This window comes from Pseudorasbora parva, chromosome 22, assembly GCF_024679245.1.
Source record: "Pseudorasbora parva isolate DD20220531a chromosome 22, ASM2467924v1, whole genome shotgun sequence".
NCBI lineage: Eukaryota > Metazoa > Chordata > Actinopteri > Cypriniformes > Gobionidae > Pseudorasbora > Pseudorasbora parva.
In genome coordinates this window covers 25,293,078-25,310,881 of record NC_090193.1, presented here as the reverse complement: position 1 = coordinate 25,310,881, position 17,804 = coordinate 25,293,078, and the positions used below count along the sequence as shown (strand labels likewise).

At 39.1% G+C, this 17,804-nt stretch overlaps 2 protein-coding genes across 4 annotated transcripts in view; one reads left to right on the top strand and one right to left on the bottom strand.

Moving 5' to 3' along the window:
• pnp4a (purine nucleoside phosphorylase 4a) overlaps positions 1-17,804 on the bottom strand; it is a 151,224-nt gene that overhangs the window by 74,218 nt on the left and 59,202 nt on the right. The gene's annotated exons all lie outside the window — the stretch shown is intronic.
• sox12 (SRY-box transcription factor 12) lies at positions 2,086-9,108 on the top strand. The gene is made up of 2 exons (XM_067431623.1): positions 2,086-2,321; positions 2,813-9,108. Exon 2 carries the CDS (start codon positions 2,864-2,866, stop codon positions 3,971-3,973), a length of 1,110 nt encoding a protein of 369 aa, XP_067287724.1. The 5' UTR covers positions 2,086-2,321; positions 2,813-2,863; the 3' UTR covers positions 3,974-9,108.

The following is a 17,804-nucleotide window of genomic DNA, read 5'->3' as shown; positions in this document are numbered from 1 at the left end:
TTTTTTATAATTATATAAGAAAGATGCGCTGTTCCGAGTCTTTCCGAAAAAAGCCGAGTGGGTGGGGGCGTGTCGTGTGAGCGGAGCTAAACAATGACGTGTGCTCGCTGCTGCTATTGTGTTGAGTCGAGTGCGTCGTAAAGCTGTGTCATCCCTAACAGCGGGAAAAAAACTTTATTCAAAATAAAAATATGGCTTTTAATCAGATACAGCCATACATCTATGATCCGGAATCAGACCCAGAGGCTGCAGTTGAACAGGAGCAGCAGCAAAAACGACTAGAGCAGGACGTCTCTATGTGGTACAAGTTATACACTAACTATATAATATGCTTAGCGGCTTGTGTTATTTACATATTTATACTTGAATTATATCGTCGTATTTTTGTCTTTGAAGGTGTACATGTGGGAAGTGCAGTTGTGCACGTGTGTTTGTGTGTTTACGTGTGGTTTGTGTAGACAGTAAGCGGACTGGTTTTGCACGGCAGGTTAAGTTAGTGTTTACATAGAAAGACACGGAATAGTAGCGCATTTGAATGAAGAAGCGTGCTTATTTAGTTCAACATATTTCCCCCCTCTTTGTGTATTGTTGTTTGGAGTGCTTTTACAATACACAAACATAAAGTTACACATATAGTGGCCAGCTAAACAAATGTACACGCACTACACATCGCATGCTCCATTGATCAATTAACTATACGTGATCATGTTTGGGCTACTTGATGAGCATAGGCAAAAACACAGACATTTGAAGCAGTCTAACTCACCGCCTGCGGTTCTAACGTTGGGACCTTTATCGTTGGGACTGCTCCATCATTCAGCATTAGGCGATCGGGAAAATCCGGCGTCGAGCTGGGCCTTGTTTATGAAACAGTCGGCACCGAAATGCAGCGAACAGATATAAACATTCGCGCAACTCAGTTGCTGATCCGGAAAAGCAAATTCCATCCACTGTTGCCTTAACGCGGGGTTTTTGGCGAATCTGTGCAGGACTGTCTTGGTCTGGCAACCAAAAACGCACTTTTTTGGTGACATTGTTATGTGCCCATCACCTGTCCAGCATCCTACAAGCCAGCGCTTTGATGGGCGTAGCCTGTTACTTTCGCTCTCTCCCTCTCTCTCTCACGAGCTTCCGGTAGAATTGTCCGTAAGGTCCATACAAGGAAATTCCGCCCCCATTAACGTCAAAGGGGACGCATGATCTCAAAAAACTTGCCGAAACTTATGACTAACCGGAAGTAGTATTTTTGACAAAGAAATACTCCCATCAAACGTCCACCTTAACTTTTGAAACTTTGTCTATGTTTAGTATGGGATTCCAAGTCTTTAACAGTGTAAAAAGATCAGTATGCATGAAACAGCATTTCACCCCCCCTTTAAGAGAACTAAGCCATTGCCCTAATTAGTTGCCCTGTATCTCATCTGGTTACCCATTGACAGCAACATTGCTCAAAAAATTGCCCCATGTATCATCACCTTTACAGTGAAAAAAAAAGTTGTATAAAGCTCCCAGCTTTTTTTTATCTATGGAAAATTCTTGGAAAGGACTATAACAAAAGAAAAGAAAAAAGCTGGAGAAAATGATTCAGTTATAGAATAATGTACACTTTAAAATACATACTTTCACTTACATACATTTTAACCTAAAATCTTGGTGTTGATTTAAAAAAAAGTGCATGGATTGTAAAAGACATCTTAAAATACATATAAAAATGCCAACACTCTAGGCATGCCTGCAAGTGTGCTACTTCCAGTTATGAAAATCGAGAAATACATCACACAGACTCATGAATACATGACTCTACATGTGCCAGACTGCCTTGAAGGTCTTGTCCTAATTTAAGTTTTTGCTTGTAGCATGTAACACCTCTTCAGTTAGCATCTCTTTCTCTCTTTTTCCATCCGCTGCACTGTAGCTATGCCTCACTGCATGGAAACTTTCACCCCCCCCATCCTTGACACTCACACACCCACATGCACACAAACACACACACCACGACATAGAGCAGTGGGTGGAAGGGGAGGAGACTGTGTCTGGTAAGGTTGAGCTGTTTACAGTGTGGGTTTATAAAACAGCAGATGAGGGGGGGTGTCCCTACAAAGAGGGAGCAGGGAGGAGAAACGGCAGACGGGGATAGGGAGAGTGACTGAGAGGATAGAGAGCGTCTGAGAGAGAGGGTCCGCATGCAGGACAGAGTGATAAAACAGCAGGCAGACGCTAGAGAGCTTTTTTTTTACTTCCACCACTACAGCAGAGGAGATGCTTCTGTGAGGAGAGCAAGTGATTGTGCATAGTAAGCAGAAGCTGTCTTCATTTCTATAGTAAGTACTACATTTTAATAATTTAAAAAAAATATATTGTTTGTATGTGTGTGTGTGTGCGTTTATATATATATATATATATATATATATATATATATATATATATATATATATATATATATATATATATATATACTATTAAAATATATAGCAAATTAAAGTAAATGATATACACTCAGACATTTAAAGTACTTTAAGTTGCTATATATTTTAATTATATATATATATATATATATATATATATATATATATATATATATATATATATATATATATATAGAGAGAGAGAGAGAGAGAGAGAGAGAGAGAGAGAGAGTCTCATATGTAACTGATTCAAATGACTGTTTAGATTTAAAGATTTATGTCATTATCAAAATATACTTATAAAAACAATACATTTTTAAAACAACAATTGACTTGGAAAATAAATTAAAAATTAAAGTTTGTTTTGAACAAATGAAGTTCACTGAAGACATGTCTATTTATTTCAGGATAAAAGCGGGAATTGATAAGTTGCTGCATCTTAGAGTGTCTTGTCATGGATGACTCTAGGAAACCTACTGAATAGATCTCAGCGGTGCATCATGGTTCAGCAAAGAACCCACAAATACTTGTCAGTCATGGACAGCAGTTCTACCAGAGAGGTGTTTGTGGGACTGGCGGCAGATGATGATGCTGAGGTGTTTGAACATGTACCTTCTAACAAAGATCCCAACTGGTGCAAAACTCCAACTGGGCACATCAAAAGACCAATGAACGCTTTTATGGTCTGGTCCCAGATTGAGAGACGGAAGATTATGGAGCAGTGGCCTGACATGCACAACGCTGAGATTTCAAAGCGCCTCGGAAAGCGCTGGAAACTACTGCCCGATTATGAGAAAATACCCTTCATCAAAGAGGCCGAAAGATTGCGTCTCAAGCACATGGCTGACTATCCTGACTACAAGTACCGGCCAAGGAAGAAGAGCAAGTGCTCTACCCCCGTGAAACTTGGGGAGAAGTTGCCTATGAAATCCAGCAAGCCCCATTCAGGAAGATCAAGTGGGCTCTCCTGCAAAGGGCTAAAGATCAAACCTGCATCTACCAAGCATAAACTGAACTTCAGTGGCAATAAATACAAGAGCTACAGCGAGAGCATGAGCGATGACGACACGATGGATGTAAACTTAGAAAGTCCAGTGACTCGGCAAGACGGTCACAACACGTCTAGTCAGTTTGTCCTTCACCAGCAGGCCACCGTTCCCTCTGAGCACCAGCAACCAGTTCCTGAGCTCAGAGTGAAAGTGCCCATCTCTCAAACCAGCAGCATCCAGAGCATCTCCTCGGACAGCGAGTACCAGGCTCCCCCGGAGTCCACAATGAGCGAGCCACAAGGGTCGACATCTGGAAGATCCTCCACACCAACCTCAACCAGCTCCTCCTCTTTGGTGTCGTCAGCGTGTTCAGATGAGGAACTGGATGAGGAACTCTTGCATATCATTTCTAACAGTATGCCCATGGACGGCTCTGCTCTGGACAAGGACTTTGAAGCATTTCATGCTAACTCAGGATCCCATTTTGACTTCCCAGATTACTGCACTCCAGAGGTGAATGAAATGATTTCTGGGGACTTGCTCGTGCCCAGTATCTCAGACCTAGTGTTCACCTACTGAAGTTGAGTCCTCTGTATGTGGTTAGGCCTGCACAGCTGCCAATTTAAAAATAATTTGTCCAAGTTGTACTTGGACAATTCCTTTTTTCCATGTGTTTATTTTTCTCAATGAATCCCGTAAGTGCTATTGCTTTACTTTCCAAGCATGTCACATCTTGTTGGTTTAGCAAACAGACACACGGGGCTTTGCAGAGCTGTTAGACATTCAGATCTTGTTCAACACTTCAGAGAGTAAGACGTTCAGATCTTGTTCAACACTTCAGAGAGTAAGACGTTCAGATCTTGTTCAACACTTCAGAGAGTAAGACGTTCAGATCTTGTTCAACACTTCAGAGGAAGCTGGGTATAATTCTTAGAGACAGAGGACTAAGTTTTACCAGCTATTTTAAGCTGAAAGCTACTGTCTTTAAGTATCTGATGGGCAGCAGTTAGAGGCAAAAATCTGTATAGATTTAAAGGGACAATTCATCCAAAAAAATTACATTTTGTCACCATTTATTGGCCTATATGACTTTCTTTCTTCACGAAACACAAAAGATACTTTGAAGAATGTGTCAAATGTTTTTGTCCATATGTCCATAGTAAATGGGGACCAAAACAACATAGGACACCATTGACTTTCATTGTGTGAAGAAAAACACTGTGACATTCTTCAAAATATCTTTTTTTTTTGTTTTGGTTTTGCAGAAGACAAAGTGGTAAGTAAATGGTGACAAATTTCATTTTTGGCTGAACAAGCCCTTTAATATCTAGCACTGCAATTTTAATGAATACTCATAATGTTACATCTTAATTATTAGTCATTCAAATATAAGAAGTTTCAATGTGCACAAAAATAGACGTCCGCTGACAGTATTGGTATTGGTGCAGACAGAGGTATGATGAAAAGGAAAAGATGACTGAAACCATTTATTAAAATCTGCAGCACTTACAGTAAAGTATCAGTAACCTTGCAGAGGAAATCACTGCAGACACATAATTCATATCATATTTGTTAATTAGGTAATAGCACTTTCATCACCTTGCCATTGCCGCAGACGTTAAGACACGTGATTTAAAGGCAGCTCTGCATCGGCCCTGCGTGCAGGTGTTTGTTTGTGTATGTGTGCATCAATGTGTGCCTGAACTGTTTGGACTGTGGACAAAAGGGGGTTAAGGTTAGGGTTTGGGGGTTGGGATTGGTTCTTTCAGGGAACTGTGCATCTGTCCATGCAGGCAGCAGCTTTTATGCAGGGGTCGGACTCTGTGCTTACAGAGCGTCTGCCGAGGTGGGGAGGCGTACGAGGGGGGGCTCTTGCACCGGTTCACTGAAATGCATGTCATGTCTGCAGTCTGGCTGCAGCTGCCTCGATCAGGGCTAGAAATCTGTGTCTGCCAGCTGGCCCCCATTGACTCTCTCAGGGATCGTTTGTCTAGGTCCTAGTGCCTCCCGTAGGTAATTCATCTGTGATGATCTGTGTGTGCGTGTGAGCGTCTCTTTCTCTCCCGGAGAAACCATCCGAAGTGACAGAATGCCCCGATTTCTCAAAACAGGATCTGTCCTCTTTTCTTTCACCCACATGCTCTTATTAATTTCAGCTCAGTTGGTGCCCGGGAGACCGGCATTATTTACCTCCCACCAACAGTTGTCAGAGAAGGGACAACAAACCCTGCAGTTCGAATCTTACATAAACTGTTAATCCTCGTCGATTCCCGACGTCCTGTGAAGATGCAGCAGCATGCTGTGCAAAGTGAAGGAACACAAAAGGAAAGGGACCTGATGTGTGTTTGTTCTTGGTTTAACCTCACTGTTTGGACTGCATAATGACTACTTTTGTCCCACTGACCAGAGGCATAAACAGTCTCCATCTTGACGTGTTTCCTTATTGTAGGAAAGAGTTGACTGAACTAGTTCTGTACAACCAGTATTTTTTCTAGAACAGGATAGTTTGCAAAAATCTTAGTTTTATCAAGTGAATTTTAGATCGATGCCACATTCGGTGGTCAAACTACACATGCAATTCAGGTATATGTATCTCAACTGAAAAGGGAAATGGCGTAAAACACGAGGACCGATAGGAAAGATGGCCACGGTTTGTGATACGAGGCCTTCATTCATAAAACACAAACATATGAGGACTTTCAATGTGTAAAAAACATTGCATTAACCTATATGTATAGTGCAGAAAGATTTAGTGCTTTAAACCCGAAGCGTTGGCATTTTAAATGCTCAAAATTGTAGAAACTGTAGTAATAATGCAAGATACAACTTCCATTTCTTTAAAAGTGAGGCAATGGATGGCATTACTTTAGTAATAAAAAAAGGCCATTTGTATTATGAAAAACCAAAATCAAGTCTGCATGTGTCATAAATAAGGATCTGTGAATAAGTAAAACAAAAGGCTTAGGCCTTCAACAATCATCAGGGAAATGACTTCAGGAAAGCGTATCGTTCACCATTTTAGCAGATTCCGCACTACCGAAATTGTGAAATGGTTCGCCACACCTGAAGTTGACACAGAGGAACGAGTCTTTGCATTACGACGTATGTCAATCAAATCTGCCTCCATACACTCTTGAATAATATCAGGTCATACACTGAACCAATACCGTACCAAACACCAGCAGTCAGTTAAACGGACTCAGGACTAAAAACATCAGCCCACTGTGGATCTGCTTTGATACAGCCATTACTAAGATGCACTCCGTTTGGCCATTGTATGTCATTGTTGATGAACTGCAAAATAACTGTATGTAGCATCAAAGGTCAGTCTGCAAAGTTGTACCTTTTTAAATATTAAATATTTTAAAATTCCACAATACTTCTGGGTCCATTTTCTCAGCTGTAAATAAAACATTATTTAAATGTGTCTTAAAAATGGGCGTTCATTTTATCATCTAGTAATTGTTTTTTATTTTTATTTCATAGACAGTGACATTTATTTATTTGATATTTTACTAAGAGCACCAGAAAATAGGAACGACACATCACAGATGGGCTCAGGCAAATTAGTGTCAGAGTGATAAATGCAGAAAGCTGTATATAACCGAAGCAGTGTAAAAATACCCATCTGGTCGGCACCTCCTACTTCTGGGCTGGGGATTAATGAACGGCATTCTGTGCGATAGAAAACCAAGGGCAATGCTAATTTCACACAGGCCAGACTCAGCTTTGCTAAACCTGTCATATGCGGAGCATGCGCTCCCTCATTTCCATGTCTGTCGGAAACCTGCTGCCAACAGTGATTGCCACCAATGGAGTATTATTACAAAACATGGACCAGTGTTCCTTTTCAGGACTGTAGAATTTTCATGGCACTATGCTTTTCTGTCACAGAAGACTCCTGCAGACCAACACAGTGGTTTGTACTGCAACAAAACCAAGCTCCTAACCAGATAATTCCCAATATGGCACAGTTTTTAGGCCAAGAGCTAATTTATAATCTCAGCATGGTGCCGTTTCAGCTATTACAGACTGTACTGTTAGGTGAGAAATCTTATGTCAGATCCCCTATGATCATCTTAGAATGTGACAATGATATGACATTTCATATCATCAGCTAAAGCACTCTTAAGAATCAAAAGGTGGCCAAAATGTGACCATGCGGCCTTAAATACATTTTTTTTCTCTCCCAGAATTGGATATCCACTTCTCTGACTGTTTCAATTATATAATACTATGTGATTTTCCATTCATATTTTTAAATAATTTATTCCTTATGAATTTAGAAGATGACTCAATGGCCGCAAAACCCACAACTTAAGATGTAATGTTTAATCCGTAGTATATCACATTTTTTGAATGCTTGTGGTCTGGATGTTTCAACTGCAATCACTGTTATCCGGTATTATTTACTATCACCCAGGTCTACCAAAGTCATGCTGTACATGATTACTCCGAATCAAAAGATTGTGTTGCCTTTACATGAATGACCACAGCATCTGCCTGATTTGACTAGCAAACATTGCGTTCGATGTCACACAGAGACATGCATAAAGTATGCCAACGTGTGGTGTTTGAGTTCACACGAAGATTTAATTTAACACATGCATAAGTGATGTTGTCATGTTTGTATTGGTGCTATCTTTATGCATCATTATCAAAAAAGATATTTGTATCTCAGCAAGAAATAGCCATCATTTTACCGTCTCGGTTAACTATAGACTCGATATAGTTTGGCTATGAGTAACCTTCTAGCCAAAATAACCTTGAATTTGGTTACATCATTTTTTTGCCAAAATAACTTGCGAGATGTGTTATATTCCATCATGTAAGCAAAGTCATCAATTGATTACAATGTGTTAGTTTCATTTCTCTGACATGTTCTGTTCTAAATGACTAGTCTATTCTTGGGCTACGGTTAGACGTCTATTAAATTTTCATTGACAGCCCAAATTTTGCCTTATTTTAGTCTAGACGCCAGGGATGTGTTTGTACGACTATTAGGATTGCTTGCTAAGATGTGTTTTCCTCTGTGGAACACAGAAGATGTTTTTCCATAATGTCCAAGCTGCTCTTTTCTAAACAGTGAAAGTGAATGTTGACCATGGGAGTCAAGCAAGATTTAGAAGACTCTGAATGTAGCGCACAAACTATATGCACTACGCTTTTAATGCGTGCTGTTTTTGGAGCTTGACAGCCCCCTAGTCACCATTTACCTTCATTGTGTGGACTAGAGCTGCGTGGACATTCTGTGTAGAACTTCTCTCTTTTCGTTTCATGGGAGAAAGAAAGTCGTAGGGGTTTGGAACGACGTGAGGGTAAGTAAATGATGACAGGATTTTAACATTTTTGGCTGAACCGTTGACTTAATCTAGGCTTAGAGAAAGATATTTCTGCACAACTTTCTATAGGTTTGTGCGTAATAGATTGTGATGGTCATTCTCTTCACTGCACTGCAATAAAAAGGAAAAAATCCTTTCAAGTCTTCTACATGTCAGCAGAAAAGGGTTTTGGACAATTAGCATTGCTTAATTCATGTGTTTGTATGCTTCCATAGTGTGCTGTAGTATCTCTATACCTCATAGTTGCTGAGCACAAATAGAGATGAAAGCACTTCTGTGTATATGATGATTGTAGATCTGAACGGCGCAGTTTGTCACTTTGATGGACTCATCAGTGTAATGACACCCTCATCAATAAACTGCTTTAGTCGACATATGACCTTTCTGTTTGTCTATCTGTCTGTCTGTCTGTCTGAGTGAGATTTTAGAGCTTATATGCATGCCAACACCATATCATATAGCATAAAGCTATTTTTATTAAAATTGAATTAATGTGGATTAAGCATATGTGGCATAAGCAAGCTGTCCATATGTAGATACATGTTTTCTAACATGCATTTGACATATACCTGTCATGTGTGTCTGTTTAACGCTGCGGGTTTCTCCCACTCTGTCTCTGACGTGAGTTTCAGAAAGGAAGCAGATGTTCTTGTGGTCAAAGCGCACAGGCATGAAAGGTTGCAGCAGCAATGTAAGTGACAGCACGTTACATGCAAACACACACAGCCAGCTCATGTGACATGAAAACGCACTAACAAATAACCTACACAACTGAAAATGGCCAGTAATAAAATCAGCTGTGTGAACTGAAATATCAATATTGCTGTAATTAAATAAGGCACTGTTCTCACATTTATTCATTAAGGAACCTTGTTTGTTTTAAGTTCATTCCAATAAATTGAAATCAGTTTAATGAGGGCCATTTGATTAGTCAACTAAACGTCAACAAAGACTTCCATAAGGCACGGGTTGTGATGTTCTCTCCTAACTGTATATAACCACATGGCCAGCCATGGGCGACGTTTAACTCATCATCACAAATTATAGCATTTTCCACTCTTGTGCCCTGTTTGAAAAATGTCACAGCATGCCTGCAGTAAGTCTAGCAGATACATTATAAACTGGCCACACAATACAGTGGATAATATTTAGTGATGAGGAATAACATTTTCATAAATTATCGTTTTTCCATTGACAGACAAAATAAACAAACTTATGTATATCTTTGTGTAATGATCCCAAATATAACATGCTACTACATGATTATGATGGATGATGTCTATCTTGGTATTTGCTTTTGTTGGAGCCATCAGCCTGAATGATCAATTCCTGGTGAAAAACTACATTACCCGTGAGTCTGCAAAGAAATCTCCACCAATCAGAGAATTGCTGCCCGCCACCCAGTCACTCATAAAGCACTGCGAATGACATTATACAGTCAGTCTCCCTATGCTCTCAAACTACTTAAAAAATGGGTTTGGTTATAACTGAATAAAAACTGGTAAATTAAAACACTATAAACTATTGTTTATATGCTACAAGTAAATTTACTTGAGATTTACTAAAGATTAGTTAACAGCGTTATTAAATTATTTGCGTTTCGAAAAATTTAGTTTAAAGCATTAGATGATGTGAACGGTCATCTACAGCAAATGTAAAATAGGGAAATAAGCATGCACAATTAAATATTCAATAGGCCTACTGGCTAATAAAATAATACAAATATGTGGAGGTTCATCTATTACAGCCACTTGCTAACCTTAAACCTTTAACCATACATAACACAAAATCGAGGTGCCATACACTCTGGCACCTCTCGAATAAATGTAAGTGCCTTGCCCAAGGGCTCAGAGGAACTAAAAAGTGCCAAGGGCCTGATTCAAAAATCTTCTTCTATAGCCCCGTTTCCACCAAAATGACCCGGAACAATTTGTACCAGGAACTTTATTTTACAGGAACTTTTCTCCCCCCAGACCTGCAACTGTCTGCGTTTCCACCGCGATCTAAAGTTCCGTGAAGATTAGGCAAATTAGTCCGGTGATGTAGGACTGCGCGCGACTGCTCCTCTAAGTCAGTGACGGACAGTAATCATTTTTGCGCGACACTAGCCACATTTACAAGCACACTTTTTTTGTCATTCCAATTGAAAGATTTAGTGGACTGTTTACATGAGCCGTTATCTAAACCGATCTGGTGTTTACATGTGATGACTTTCAATCGCAATCATTTTGTGACATGCAGTTTGTCTGCCGCATCAAAAATGTCAAGGCTGTTTTCTCCAGCAGCTGGAATGTGTTAACTGTAGCCATAGCAACTCTTAACGGCCACCAGGACTAATACAGTATTATATAAGCTATTTATTTGTTGTAAAGTGCATCATCTCAGAAAAAAAATAATTCTTCTGTCAGGCGCAGTTAAAGTAAAAACTGCCTGGGGTAATATACGCTGTGTCATTATTCCAACATTATCTTCATAACTTACGAAATAAAAAGTGTACCCCTCAGAAAAATGAACTTTCCTCTCTTGTCAACATGCACACTAAAAAGTAATCGGTCAGGTCGTTTCCATGGTGAAAAATAGACTGTAAAAAAATGTATAACGAGTATGGAAGAGATTCAAGCTGTGCTGCTTTTGCTGGTTATGTATAGGTTTACTAAAGAGGAAATTAACAACGACAGAAAACAGCACTAGCATATTCAGAAAGCTTGTAAAGCTAGATTTAAAATGACAATGTATATTATTATCAGCTATTACGGACTTTGGACGTGAGATGGCTGAGACGAACGTGCGCCATCAGACAGAGAGCAAGACTGATATTTACTGAACGCAGAACGAACCTCGCAAAAGACTTTTAAAAATGCCGGTTGAAATAAAATGCTGCGTGAGCTAAACCAATCAGCATGTTCAGCGCCCAAGTCCTGCCCTCGAAAGTTCCTGAACTTTGAAAAAGTACTACCTCGCGAGCAGGGCCATTTTGAGGGGGAAATATTTACCCGGAACTTCATTTAGACCCTGGCTTCTGCGGTCAACACACACCGAGTACCACCCAAAAGTTCCTGGGTAAAGTTCCTGCGGTGGAAACGCGGCTTATATCTAACAATGGCCTACTACTTCCCTTGTCGCAAGACTATGGTAACGAATAACGATGCAAAATCTGCATGAAGTACAAATAATCTACAAGTTGCACAGTTTAGATGGTTTAAATCTACTCTGCTTGCACATTTCCCCCGTTGGATGTTTAATTGATGCCCTGGCCTTGATTCCCGATCACCAATAAGCTACCTTCATATGAGTAACGCCACACCTGAGAGGATTAGCAGGATTACAGGCAATGGCTTTTTACACAGGATTTGAGGCCTCCTTCCAATAGTATACAGCAATCCAAACCAGAGGCCCTAACGAATAGTGCTCTCTATGCAAAAAAAGTATATGTGAGAGGCAGTTATTTTCCAAATACAACATGCCAGGTTGGCCCAACAATGTCTCACTTTAATTTTAAGGCCTGCTGAGAGAGCACACTATTCATTTAACTCCCCCGTCTGGTGCTTCGTATCGGCAGACTAGTTCGTCTGCGCGGCTCTGTGATGGATGCTCAGAAAATCTGTGTCCAGTAAAAGCCAAGCCTCATCTCTGGAACAACTTATTGAATTTCCCTAGGTGCTTGGCTAAGCAGATAGCTGTTTTACAGTGTGAATAATTGGACTCTTATATTTCACTGCAACCAGCTTTCCAGTGGCTGGTACGAAGGAATGTGCCAATAATGATGCGGATTTGAGCCACTTTCTGAGGGTCGGAGAGTGAAATGTGCTGTTTTGTCCATGCTGATTTATCTAGCGCTCTTGCACAGGTTTGCGAATGGGATGAGAATTAGCCCTATGCTAAACTGCAGCGTCAGTCCGGTGTTGTCCATACTCGGATCAATTAGAGCTCACTAATTGCTGTACCTCCAATTATGCGGTGATAAGCAGGAGATGGAATGATTGGGGGCTGTTTCGGGAAGGTGAGTGGAGACTAAAGATCTGAAAGACTCTCTAGGGGTAACTGGAGGCAGGCGAGTAAGACCAAGAGGGGAAAAGCCATGTTAGGCTTGGCTGACTTGGTTCTGTGAGCTTTCAGACATGGATGAGATGAAAAGACCCAGTTTTCCCTGTGCTGCGCTGCATTATGCTGTTTCTCTGACCTGCTTCTGCCCTCGCTGTTGGAGATACGGCAGCCTACTCGAGTGAGTCAGCATCTACACGCACGGATTTAGCAGACCAGAAGATTCTGCACTACTTAACATGTCTTTGGGTCTAAAAACAGGAATATTTCCAACACATTTTCTCATTAAAGGACTGTAGAAGGTGGGTTAAAATAAAGCACAACAAAAAGTTTAGTCAAATACATTTTTGTGTGTAAATTGGTCTGAATTCAGTTCTCCACAGAAGGTCGTCATATCCCTCTTAAGTAGGGATTTGAGGGGCCATAGGGACATGCAGATGGACAGATCTGGACTGCTTGTCCCCTCCAGCCATATCTCCCGACAGTTGGACAGAGAACGGTGTGGCACAGAGAGAGGGGCCTACAGTGCCAGGAGGAAACCGTAATGAGAGATTTCGAGGGGGTGTGGAGTACTTGGCCCCTCACACATTATACATACCGACAACCACAAACACATGTAGAAAGTCATACACACACATAAGGATGTTTTCAAGTACGCCCACGGTAGTACATTGACCATGTTTATATGCGCATAATTTTCCAATTAAGATCTATATTCTGGTTGAAGTTTATAGAGGAAAAAGAGGTTAACATACTCTACAGCTATTGGAATATTTCCATATGTAGTCATTCACAGTAAATGAAGAATAGGGTAAGCAAACAGTTGATGGGGCCTTTGACTTCCATAGTCCTTTTTCCCTTCTATAGAAGTCAATGGGGTCAATCAACTGTTTGGTTGCCAAAATTCTTCAAAATATCTTCTTTTGTGGTCAGCAGAAGAAATTCATACAGTTTTGGAACAACTTGAGAGAGTAAATTATTATTGAATGTTCATCTATCCCTTTAATACTTTTAAATGTTTAAGTTTCCTTTAAATGCTCGGTGGTTGAAGGGTGAGTACAATAATGTCACTTCATTGTACCCAGTAAAAAACAAATAAAAACAAAAAAACTAATTATTGCATTCATAGCAAGCCTTTAACTGATTGTTTACAGTTTAATAGAAGTTACTCCTATCATTTGAAAAAGCTGGATATTTTAAGTGTTCTGTATATGTTGAATAAATGGTGCATATTATTTTATGATTTGCCCTACAGGAAGTGATGCATTTTTGGCAATTCTGCACAGTAATTGAACTCATTTGGACTCATTAATCCCCATTCATGCTCTTGACAACAGCACAATGGCAAAATGTAGGTCATGAGACTCTTACAGTGCTTTGCTGCTTTCACTCATCTGTTTTGATTTATGATAATTTCTTTTCAGTCTTCTGTTCCCTCCAAGAAATGTAACTTTATTGCTTGACTGTTAACCCAGAATTACTCTTATTTGGACAGAAATGATTACAAATCTTCAGCTACGGTCTGAATTAGGTGAATAGGAATCAAAATTATGATATGCCAGCTGTTTTATTCAGATTTCTAGATACCGAAATACAAGCTTATCTAGATTATTATAATTAGGCATATTTGTTTACATGACACACGTTTGTGGTAAGATTTTGTTGTTTGAAAGTAGGCTCTTTTATGCTCACCAAGGCTGCACTTATGTAGGCCTAATACTTTAAAAACAGCAGTACTGTGAAATATTTTTACAAATTAAAATATATTTTAAAATGTAATTTAAAAGCGGTTTTTTTAGCAGCCATTACTCCAGTTTTCAGTCACATTATACTACGGAAATCAGTGTAATATGCAAATTTGGTGCTCAAGAAATGTTGAAAACAGCACTGCAGAGTATTTTTGTGGAAACATTTTTAACAGTCACTTTTGATGAATTGAATGTATCCCTGCTAAATATAAAAGAATGCATTTCTTTACAAACAAGCAATTCTGTTTAATATGAACATTTCTGTGCATGAAAATGTTGTCAGACGCATGTGGCCTGTCTCCTCAACGAGATAGATCCACAGTACATCAGAGAAAAGAGGTGAGGCAATTATGTTATGTGACTTTGTGAGGGGGTGGGCAGAGAGAGTGAAAGCAAGAAAAATCTGACAGACAGACATATGTAACAAAGGGAAACAAAAAAATAGAAAATGTAGGCAAGAGAGATGGAACTTCTGACACTTTGAATCTTTAAAGGACGCCTTGTAATCGGTTTAAAAGGTGGAAACACATAGATGCTGTACAACATGACAACTTCCTCTTTTTATGTCACAAACTGTTCCTGGAGAGGCAATTTCAGTCTTGACACTATTTACCAAACTGTATGTGTGTTTGTGTAAGTGGACTAACAATAGAAACTTTTATTAAAGTCTGATTCAGTAACTTCTACTCAAGTGGGAAGAATGAATACAATACTTAAGTCTTTCAAACTAAAGAAATAATCTAACTACTGTACACGTTTTTGTTTAGCCAATTAAACGGAAGTAGCGACAGATCTTTTCTTCCATATTGTGAGGTAAGTGTAATGGATTATTGCAAAAAAAAAAAAATAAAATTTTTGGTTCTATGCATCAGATGTTGATTAACATTTTTCCCACCCACATTTCATGTTTTTATTATAATAAATGTTGAGAACAGTTTGAATTTTTTCAGGATTCTTTGATGAATGGAAAGTTCAAGAAAAGAAGAGCATACATTTGAAACCAAAATCTTTTGTAATGTTTTAAATGTCTTTACCAGGGACGTGCACAGGGGGGTTGCTCAGGTTGCCCGGGCAACTGCCCATATGCCCTTCTCGACTCACGTTGCCCTTCCGAGGTGGAAAAAAATAAATCAAACAATCGTACAATCGATGCAGAATTTCACGTAGGCCTAGATCAATAAAAAAAATATAACCAAAAAAAAAAATCGCTAAGCCTCAATCACTTCCATATTCGGGTAACGTTACCCCTCCGAAAGTGAAAGTCAAACAATTGCTTGGGGTCCCGAGCTGGCCTGGGGCCGCAAGTCAACGACAGGTTAAGAATAAAATGCAACGACAGAGCGCCCCTTTGATAGTCAATGCAGTAAAGTGCAATGACACTGTTATCGGAATCCCCCTCAAGCGGGCCCTCTCAGTCGTCGCTGACAACAGCCACCCAACCACGAGATCTCTGCTGCCGGCAAAATACAAAACCTTCTCGGCGATCATGAAGCGCAATTATGCTTTAGGAAGCCAGAAAAGAAAAAAACAAGATAGTGGTAAGTGATAAATTACACTATATAAAATAGCTATATTTGTACTATTAGGTAGGCTAGCAAAAATATGTTTATGTTAGCTACCTGCCTGGGAAATGTTGCTTGTAACAACGAACAGTTAGTGCAACTTTTTTTTAGAACGGACGGAATATGGTTACATACTGTAATATATTTTTAACGGGATAAGGAAGATGCAGATCTGTTTCAGAATATCTGTTTATCGTATTTAATGACATAAAATTGCTGTAATAGGTTTTGATGAAAGTGGCATAGCATGCTATACTAACTATTTTTATGCTATACATAAATAACCTGGAATAGTTAATATAGCATGCTATATTAACTATTATTATAAACATTATTTAACCAGAAAGAGGCAGAGGAACATTCATTTTTTTCATAGCTTATCTTAATGTGCTAGTGTCGGGATATATGGTAGTAACAGTTTATGCAAATATGATATTATTTTTATAAGTTACCAATGGATCTTGAACAGTTACTTTATTCTGTGTGGCAATTTTTACACTGTTGCATTTTGAAGTACAGTATCAGGACAACCCACACGTTTTACTGGTACTTTTTATTAACTATTTAACAAGGTATTATAGTCATCTGTTGCAACTTTATAATAACCATCCAGATAATGTTTATAGACAGTTTACAAACCAACTAGTAACCCTTAACAAAGTGTTAGGAATATTTGGCCTGTCTATCTATGTAATGTTTATAGATGTTTTAAAAATGGTTTCTTAAATTTTACAAAAATGTTTTAATCATTAGCCGTTTATCTGTAGAAGGTTAGCCATGTCCATTTGCTTGGGGCCCCCAAATTCCTCCTGACCGCCCTGGCTGAGCCTACATGAGCGGCACTAGAAGGAGATTGTCGCGGTTGTCGGGTGAGACTTAACGTTGTCGTAAAGGTATAACAAACGGACGATCTTCATCAACAAGTTTTATGAAATTAATTAAAATCTTCATAAATCTACTTTTTCTATCTGGACACGGAGCATAATAAACTTGCAACTTATTCATTATCATTACCTGTGAAACTGTTGATGGCAGTTAAATTAATATTGTCTTTTTTTATTAGACTATTGATATTGACTGGTTTGAGTTCTTTATTGGTATAGGCAAGGGAAATGGCCTCAAACGCACCATAATGCAGGAAATCACATCTACGAAATAAAAAAAATTCTTGGGGGAGAAACCCCTAGACCCCACTGCAAAAAATAGCCCCACCTATAATATTTTTCCTGAGCAGAACATAAATACCACTATAGGGGGCATTAAAATAATAATGATAATGGCAATAACAATAATATGTAATTGGACAGATGATGAGGGTTTTTTTTCGGTTGGGGGGGTGGTGCCCTTTTTTTAGGTCAGAGCAACTGCCCCTCAAAAATCCTGTGCACGTCCCTGGTCTTTACTGTCACTTTTGATCAAATGAATGCATCCTTGCTGAATAAGTTTCACCAAAAAAATAATTTAATAATATTCATGTTTCAAACATGACTTATATTTTAAAGAATGGGTCCAAACAACACTGCATTTCATTGTAAGGACAAAAAACTAAAACATTGAGATATAAAGCAATTAAGTCATACAGGTTTGGAACAACATGAGGGTGAGTAGCTTAAATGATGGCAGAAGTTTCATTTTTGTTTAAACTATCCATTTAAAGCTAAGGGTCAGAGAGAGGGTATTTCTGTTTTGGACCTCAACTGGACCCTTAGGGGAAAAA

What these genes read in the sequence shown, in the direction of transcription:
- sox12 (XM_067431623.1), top strand. Translation starts at nt 2,864, where the DNA reads ATGACTCTAGGAAACCTACTGAATAGATCTCAGCGGTGCATCATGGTT.